The 9,029-nt window shown below is 72.7% G+C and overlaps 1 protein-coding gene across 6 annotated transcripts in view; it reads right to left on the bottom strand.

The window, feature by feature from the left end:
* Positions 1-7,874, bottom strand: part of BAIAP2 (BAR/IMD domain containing adaptor protein 2) — a 64,638-nt gene extending 56,764 nt beyond the window's left edge. For all 6 annotated transcript variants that reach the window (XM_070060182.2, XM_070060177.2, XM_070060179.2 and 3 more), the window contains exon 1: positions 7,690-7,874. In XM_070060182.2, the coding sequence (XP_069916283.1) occupies positions 7,690-7,743 (54 nt within the window). In that variant the 5' untranslated portion in view covers positions 7,744-7,874. The remainder of the gene's footprint in view (positions 1-7,689) is intronic.
* Positions 7,875-9,029: the final 1,155 nt, after the last annotated feature.

A 9,029-nucleotide genomic window follows, 5' to 3' on the forward strand; every position in this document is an offset into this window, starting at 1 on the left:
CCCCTCGCCGCTCTCCCTGGATGCCCCAGAGAACACTCGCTCCAGCTCCCCAGAGGCCAGCGCGCCACCCGCTCACCCGCCACCTGTCCTGACGGCGGCAGGAACCCGTGCCAGCTCTGGAGCAGCCGCAGTCCCCCGAGGGCCACAGCCCAGGCGTAAGGGCCGCGCACAGACACGGACCCCATGGCTCTTGTCTGTGCCCCCCAGCCAGACCCCGTCCAGAACGTGTGGCTTCCCAGGGTCGGGAGGTGGGATGGGTCTGCAGGCCCGAGCCGCAGGAGGGGCGGGGGCAGTGTCCTGAGGCCACACGCCCTGTCCCCGAGCGGCGAGGAGGGGGCTTGCAGGAGGGCAGCTGGCCTCCCGCACCAGCAGCCTGCTCCCGGGCTGTGGAGTAGGGCGGCGAGGGGAACGGTTCTCACCCCTCCGAAAACTGGGACGTCCGTCCCGGGGACCCTTCTCGAGCGAAGAGAACCAAGCCCACAAGTGCAGTGAGTGCCCAGGGGCTGCCTGGAGGAGGCGGCCCCATGCTGCATCCTACTTGGTCACAGCAGGAGGGAGGTGAGACTCCCCACACGCTAACGGCAAATGCGTGGACACAGCAGAAGCTTCAGGGAGAAAAAGGCCGGGGGGGGCGGGGGGGCCAGGACAGACCAAGCAGAGCTCGGCACCGCCCCTGCCCCTCCGCCTGCCGGGGGAACCACGGCCAAAGTCCCCAGCAGCCCAGGGAAGGAAGCTGTGGCTGAGTCACTGTGTGCAGGGCCAGGTTGCCTGCCACGGGCCCCACGGGCCACGGGACCCCGTGGGTGCTAGCCCCCAGTCCAGCAGCAGCCGGTCACAAACAGGGGCTGAGCTGGGCGTCAGGACACAGGGCACCTGCCTCAGGGAGGGTGCGGGCCCACCCCGAGCAGGGCGTGTGGGGTGGGTGGGGCAGAGGGCACAGCCCAGCCCTCCTGGGGGCTCGTGGTGGGTCTAGAGCTGGCCGGGGCAGCTGTGAGAGGCCGAGGAGCAGCCGCCCTGTGGCAGTGGCTCTGGCTTGTGGCTCCTGTGGCCGCCCTGGGGAAGCCCCAACGTGCCGCGTTCGGCACAGTACCCAGGTGTGTGGTCAGGAGCAATGGGGGCAGCGTGACTGGGGTTCCTTCCATCACCCCGCCCGCCCTGCCCCCAGCCAGGGGACCCCGAGGCCACAGCGTAGCTGAAAGGGGCCGGCGCTGTGCCCAGCAGGTAAAGCTGCGGCCTGCAGTGCCGGCCCCACGCGGGCGCCGGTGTGAGTGCCGGCTGCCCCACTCTGCTCTGCTCTCTGCTGTGGCCTGGGAGAGCAGAAGATGGCCCAAGTCCTCGGGCCCCTGCACCTGCGTGGGAGGCCCCGAGACACTTCCCGGCTCCTGGCTTCGGATCGGCTCAGCCCAGCCGCTGTGGCCGTCTGGGGAGTGACCTGGCGGTCCTGCCTCCGCCTCCCTCTGTGATTCTCCGCCTTTCAAATAAATAAATAAATCTTCAACACGTAAGTGGCCGCGAGGAAAGCCCCCGTTCTCGCCACACCCGCGCTCAGCCTGCTCACCCTGCAGCAGGGGCGGCGCGGCAGCACTGTGCGCAGACCTGGCTGGCAGGGCCCCTCCCCTCTGCGCCCGCCCCTCACGCTTCTCCGGGAGGCCGCGCTCTCTGGCCGAGGCGACCCCTCTGCAATGAGGTCCGAGGGCCACCGTCACGCCTGGGGCCTTGCGCGGCAGCAGCTGGGTAAGGCTGAGTCCAAGGGTGGCCCAGGACCGCAGGCAGGCGCTGGAAGCCAGGCCTGCGCTGTCCGTCCACGGAGAGCTCTCTCCGGGGCCGCACGCGGGGCCGAGGCCTGGCCACCTCCAGAGGCTCGTCCTGCCCGCCCCCCACAGGCCACGCACCACAACGCCGGCCTGGGCCACAGGGCTTCTCGCTGCCACTCGGCCTTCTGGGGCAACTGGGCCATGTGTGGTCAGCACGGAGCTGAGGCCTGCATCTGCCGCCGCTCCTGCGAGGACACCAGGGCAGGGACCCGATGAGGTCAGGGGCCGGGAAACGGGTCGCTACTCTGAGGTCGGACCTCAGTAACCAGGGCGGCGCCTCTGCCGCACGTGGGTCCTGCTGCCCCCGGCTGAACCGCCCCCCCCCCCCAAGCACGGGAGCCCCCGGCCCCTCAGGGTGCGGCCGTGTCTGCAGACAGGGTCTCCAGAGGTGGCCGAGGTGGAGGGGGTGAAGAGGCCCCGGGGCCACAGAGGGAGCCTGGGGGCGGGGTTGGGGGAGCCGGGCCGCTGGCACCGAACTGGGCTCCAGCTCCGCAGCTGCCAGGCTGTGGCACTGACGGCTGCCTGAGTGGGGGCACCCCGGGGCACCCCCACTTCCGGCGTGGAGAGGCTGGCTCGCCCGCTCTGACAGCACTGGCCGGGGAGGCAGGGTCTGCTGACCGCCGGCCCAGGGGCCAGCTCCACTGCTGACCCCCCAGCTCTGCTGCAGGAAGAGGAAGTGGGAGCAGCAGGCAGGGAGGCGGCCCCGCCCCGCCTCAGGCAGGCGGGACGCACGGCCGGGGCCAGCGCCGGCCCCTGCCCTCCCGAGGACGCCCACCCTCAGGCCGCCGCTGGTCAGTGCGGCTCCGTGCCGGGACGCGTTCCACTGTCTCGCTAATGAGAAGACGGTGGCCCGGAACTGAAAACCTCAGACTCCCGAACCGCAGGACAGGCACTGCACACCGGCCGGTGGGATCCCTGCTGGGCCACACAGGGACCGACGCCTGCAGGGGTGAGGGTGCAGCCTGCGGCTCCTGCGGCCGACGCTCCGGAGCCAGGGTGAGGCCGGTGACTGCGTCCCGGCTCAGGTACCAGGCTTCCCGGCCACCTGCCTGACCGCTGCTGGCATGGGGCTGCCGTCCCAAGGGCAGGAGGGGCAGCACCCAAGCTCCACCCACCACTGCGCACGGTGACTGCACGGGGCGGGGGTGGCGCCCTCCGTGGCAGGGGACACCAGGGCTCCTCTGCCAGAGACGGCTGTCCCGGCCGGAGGTGGCTCCCGGCGGAGCCCCTGGTCCCTGTCACCCAGGTGGCAGCCCTGCCTGCCCACCCCACGTGGGGCAGCGAAGCTGTTCTGCCCACGACACCCTCCCACGCCTCGCGGCAGACACCTGCGTCTCGATGCAGCGAGGGTGGACTTGTCGCCCAGCACGGGCACAACCAGCCAGGGCGAGTCTGGACGTTCGGGCTGGAGACCCCGTAAGGGCCATCTGAGTGGGAACGGGCGGCCCGTAGTCTGATCAACACGGGGCCGGCACCCAGTGTGGCCGCGGCCTGGAAGGACGCCCTGGCCAGGCACGGGGCACCGTCCCACCACCACGGCCCCAGAGGTGCGGGCGCCCCCGCCCTCGGCTGCAGCTCGGCTTCCAGGTGCGCTGACGGCTCAGGGAAGTGCCAGCGGTCACCGCGTGTGTGTCTAACGCTCCACTTTCAGAGCCAAAAACACCTATTTCAGCAAAAACACCTATTTCAGCAAACAGAAAACAAGAATTTAAGCAAGAAGCAACACTTCGTCCGGGCTGGCGGCTTTTCTCCTCCAAGGCCCACGCTGTGGCCGCCTGCACCGAGGGTGCCTCAGGGTCGTCCCCTCACCCAGGACCCCACGGGTGTGGGGCAGGCCGGGGTCCTCGGGGTCCCGGGCTCACAGCTGCAGACGTCGGAACCGACGGCACCAAGCCCTGGCCAGGCGCCGGGGCCAGAGGAGAGCTCCCGGGGACCTCGGGCCACGCTGCCATCTGCCCACGGCCCCAGGAGCAGGACTCAGCCGGGCCACTCAGCCGGCAGCGCTGGCAGGAAGCCCACGGACCACACAGGGTTCTCCGAGGCGTGGCTGGTGACCAAAACTGGAGCAGGCAGCTGAGGCTCCCGCAGCGTGAGTTGGGGGAGGAGCCAAGGCAGTCGGGGTCACCTCCAGGTGTGTGTGTGGGGGGGGTCAGGCACAAACGCTCCGACAGCCACAGCCCCTGGTCCTGCTCTGGCGCCCACGGTGACCCCTGGGTGGCAGGACTCCGAGCCGCAGCCGCTCCTGTGCCCTCGGTGACGGCCCCGCCAGGAGCCCCCGGAGCGCAGCACGCAGCGCGGCTGCCGGCTGGGGACTGGGGGCTCACGGGGGCACCCAGGGAGGCCGGCAGAACGGGTTGGCCAGGGCAGGGAGGCCGTCCCAGCCCGAGGGCTCTGGAACCCAGGAACAGGCCAGCGCGCCTGTGCAGCTCGTGGCACGGGCGATGCCTGCGGCACCGGCACACAGGGCTGCAATTAGCAAACCCGGGTCTCGGGGACACGTGTGGCGAGGAGAAGCCCGGTCACCCGGCTCGGCCTCCCTGGGGCCCTGCGGGCACAGTGCAGACAGCCATGCCACTGCGGTCACCTCCCAGCGGCACACATGGCGTGAATCGGGGGAGGTGGGAGAGCGGCGGAGGAGGGTGCCGGCTCAGGCCTCGCCTGCTGTAGCTGCCAGCGGAGCCCGGGGCGGGCGGTGCGGGAGGCTGACAGCCCAGCAGCCTGAGCGCAGGCTCCACGCGGTGCGGGGCCGAGCCCTGGCCCGGTGCACCCGCAGGCCAAAGAAAGAGGGCAGGAGCCAGCCCAGCCCAGGCGCCCCCACACTGCGCCCTGCCGGGGTGTCCCCACCCAGGGATGGCAGCCACAGGCGGTGCCAGTCCAGATCAGCCAGCAGGCAGACGACGGAGCGGGGACGAGAGGTGACGGCTAGCACCACCCATCGCCCACAGCTCACGGCCTGGGGAGAAGCGTGGGCTGTGCCTCAGCTTCCCTAGCCGGCCTCATCGGGAGGAGCTGTCCCCACCCCCACCACCGCCAGGCCGCACGCCAGCCCTCCCTACCGCCCGGCCAGTGCTGCTGGGGCGAGTGGGCCCCGGACTTTCCAACACCTTGGGCTGGGACAGGTGAGAACTCGGCTCCCAGGGCATCTGCCCAGCCCCCCCCCCCCCCCGGCCTCAGTACAGCCCCGTGAGCCGAGCTGAGCCCTGCACCCAAGGACACACGCTCAACACAAGACCCACCGGGACGGGACAGGGCACAGCGCAGCCGGGAACTCCCCAGACGGCCACGCCTGCTTTGTGGGTGCCTCCGGGACTGCCGGTCACCGCCGCCCGCAGACGCTGCCCGCACGCAAGCTCGCAAAGCCGTGCCCGGATCCACCGCACACGGCCTCAGCCGATTCAGCTCAGGGTCACCACGACTAAGAGCTGCCCTCGCGGCCCTGGGGCAGGGCGGGCACAACACCCAGGACGGGGGGCAGTGCAGGCCGCTGGGCCGGTGACAGCTGCCCCGGCTCCACAGGATGCCCCCCCCAACCATCCACGCACACGCAGTGCGGCGCATGTGAGCACACACACGTGCACACACACACACACAACCAGGCACAGGGCTGCGGCTGCTCCACAACCACTCCAGGTTGGTGCCAGGGACCCCCCTTCGCCCCCAGATGGGGCCTGAGCTGCTGCAGGAGGAAGCTGGGGCGCCCCCGCGACCTCTGTCTCGTCCCAGGTCAGCGGAGAGCTCCCCAAAACGCCCCTGTGAGGGAGCGGCAGCAGGAGGGCGGGGCCCGGCAGCCGGCTCCCTGGCACCCAGGGCCTGCGGTCTCACCAGAGCCCAGCCCCAAGATCCCTGTGGCACCAGCACGGGGAGGGGTGTGCGCACGGGCTCCGGTGACGGCCGGCTGTGTGCACCACGGGCTCCGGCCCCCCAGCTCCCGCATGCTGGTGACAGAGTTGGGGCCCTGGACACAGGCTCGAGGGTCACCATGTCCCATGGGAGCCAGGGCTTCGCCTGAAGGGCAAGACCGGAGATGCCCCCCGACCGTGTCTGCAGGCACCTCCAGGAGCAAGGGCCGGCTGTGGACTGCAGACACGGGGGGCGGCGGTTCTGGGGGGCCTAGGCTAGGGCCCGACCTCCACCGCCCAGGGGTGCCTCCCAGGAGTGCCCGGCCCTGCCCCGGCACCAAGGGAGGGGCCATCCCCTCCTCCCCGTCTCCCCCAGCCTCTGCGCGCCGCCGCGCTCAGGGCACGCTGGGAGCCGCGCCGCTCTGCTCCCCTTCACCGCCCGCGAAATTCCCCGAGGGCTCGGCTCCCGAGGGAGCTGAGCCGCCAGGAACGGGGTCAAAGTCTGCGCTCCGGCTCCCTCCAGGGAGGAATTCTGAGCCGCACATTTCATTCTCGCATTTTTAATCAGCAGGCCAAGGACAGGCGCCTCTGCCAAGGCAAACACCACCCGGAGCCGCAGTCCAGGCGCCGCAGCCAGAGCCGGCAGCCGGGCTGAGCAGGCCACATCCCAGCCCCTCCGGAGACCCCCGGGCGGGCAGCAGCCCCCGCGAGGGCCCCGAGCCGCGGCGACCCTGCAGTGCACGGCACGCAGGACTGGCTGGGCCGCCCGGGCGGCACCGGGAGGTTTCGCCGGTCTCCTGACTGCACCTCCTCTCGCGCTGGACGTCTGCCTGGTCCACGAGCCGAAGCCGCCCGACCGGTACCGGCACTGCCGCGGCCCGGCGAGCGCCCCGGTGACAAGACGCCAAGAGGCGGCCCACACGGCCCCTGAAGGCAGCACGTCCCCGGAGCCGCAGGAAGAGCCACCCACTGGCAGGACCAGCCCCGTCCAGCGGCCGCCACACACACCAGGGCCGCCTGTGTCCGCCCTGCAAAACCGGATCTCCTCGGGGCCACCCGTCCACATGACAGGTGACCCGCGACTGACCCGCTGCTCCAAGAAGCTGACCGGAGCCTGCGTGCGGGCTGGGACCCCAGGGAGACCCCGCGCACTCGGCGGCTCCTCCCAGCAGGACCGCAGCTTTCCTGAGCGCGCCCGTGGGAGTCCCCGCAGCACAGCCACGCACGCTCCCCTCGGCCCTGCCCGCGGAAGTTCGCGGCAGAGCTGAGCCAGGAGCCACGGGAGAGCCTTGCCGCGCACCCTCTCCGGCCCCCGGCCGCCGCGGCGCTCACGACTAGCGGCTCGGAACCCGCCCTCCCTCGACAGCGCTCGCCCGCACACGGCAACGCGTGCCACGGCGGCTGCGTGACGCGAGCGCCAGCCCCGAGGGCTGCTCCCCTTCCGCGGCTCCAACATGGCTTCGGGAGGGAGCGCGGCTGCCCCCCGCCCCCAGCCCGCCCCGGCCTGGACCCGCCCCAGGGGAGGCGCAGGCCACGGCCCGCAGGCCCGCCGCCGCGCGCGGCGCCAGCGCGCACTGTTGCTCCGCGGGCTGGAGCGGGCGACGCGGCCGCCCCCGCCGGGCCCCCGCACCGCGGCGCAGCCCGAGCTCCGGACGGGGAGGCCCCGCGCCCGGGGGCGGGCGGCGCAGGCAGGCGCCGGCCTCCCACACAGGTGCGCTCCCCCGCGCTTACATAAGACGCCGGCGCCGTCCACGGCCGCCCGGCGGGAGAAAGTGCCCCGGGGCGCGCGTGGCCGTGATCCCAGCTCGGCTCCGGGCTCCCGGGCACTCGGGCGGCGCCGTCGGGGACGCCCGCCCGGGCCGGAACTCGGGCGGCGCGCGCCGCGGCGGCCGAGGGGCTCCGGGCAGCGCGACTACCTGTGACCGCCCGCGCCGGCTCGCCGCGCCCGCCGCCCTGCGGCTCCAGCGGCCGCGCCGGGAAGACCCCGGGGCGCCCAGGATCTGGCCGGGGGCTCCGCAGCCGGCTCGGGGGCTCACCTTGTACACATTTTCCGTCAGCCGGTGCATCTCCTCCGAGCGCGACAGCGACATGGTGCTGGGTCCCCGCTGCACCACAGACCGGAGCGGGGGCGCGGGCGGCGGCGGCGGCGGCGGCGGCAGCAACGGCGGCAGCGGGACGGGGGAGCGCGCAGACCCGGACCACGGAGCGCGGCGCCCGGCGGCGGCCGCTTTTATAGCTCCTCATGCCCCGCCCTCCGCCACAGGTCCCGCCCCCGGGCCCCGCCCCCGCTGCGCCCGGATCACCGCCCCCGGCCGCCCGCCCCCGCCCAGCCCCGCCGCTGCTAGGCAACCACCAGGCCCCGCTCCAGCGCCGCCCTTCCCATTGGCGGGTTCCGGAGATGGAGGAGGGGGGCGGGATGAGAGGCGGAGACTTGGGGCTGAGTCCCGGCAACGATTGGCCGGCGGCCGTGTCGCTCCCGGGGGAGGAGGCGGAGGCGCGGCGCGGGCCGGGGCCCTGGGAGCCGCCGGAGGGGCCCGTGTGACAGCCGGGCTGGGGGCGGGGGCGGGGGCGGGGCGGCGCAGGAAGAGGAGCAGAAGGAGGGGGGAGAGAGCGCGTGGAGGCGGCTCAGCGCGGTGGCGCGTGGAGCGGCGGGCTTCGGGCGCCGGGAGTCGGTCGGCCGCCGGACCGCGCGGCTGGTGTGGCGGCGGCCGGTGAGTCCGTCAGGTGGGGAGGGGGAGCGACTGGGGGAGGAGCGGGAGGCCCTGGAGGAGGGAGGGCTCTAGGGGAGGGGAGGCCCTGAGACCCTTGGGCGAAGGGGCACCCTGGGGTCGGGGAAGGGGTAGGCGCAGGGCCGCTGGGACCCTGGAGGAGGGAGACCCCCGGGGGGGGAGGATCAGGGCGGGAGGGTCGGTGGGGAGGAGCGGATCCTGCCTGGAGGACCACGGGGCCCAGGGAAGGGAGAGGAGCCCGGTGGCCGGGGTCGAGGGTTGGGTGGCAGGAGGGTGGTCAGAAGGGGCCTGGGGAGGGGAGTCGGTTGGATGGGAGGGAGGGGGCAGAGCCCTGCCTTTTAGGGGTCCTGGCAGGGAACTGGCTGAGCTGGCGCCCAGGGCTCCCGGCACAACTGCCCTGGAGAGAGTCGCCGAAGTTAGCCGGACTCGGGAAACCCGGGCTGAGTGTCGCCCTGGCCCAGCCTCTGGGTCCTGACACTGGCTCACGCAGGTCGGGGAGACACGCCCCCAGGCGTCAGTGCCCCACTCCCCTCTGCGGCTGGCGGGCGGGGCTCCAGTCCTCGGCCTCTGGTCATCCCTGTGTAGAGTGGACCCTGTGCATTTCTGTAATGGAATCTTCAGTTGCAAGTGGTGGAAACCCAGCACGA

Source organism: Oryctolagus cuniculus, chromosome 17, assembly GCF_051225735.1.
Source record: "Oryctolagus cuniculus isolate XC-2025 breed Fujian yellow rabbit chromosome 17, ASM5122573v1, whole genome shotgun sequence".
NCBI lineage: Eukaryota > Metazoa > Chordata > Mammalia > Lagomorpha > Leporidae > Oryctolagus > Oryctolagus cuniculus.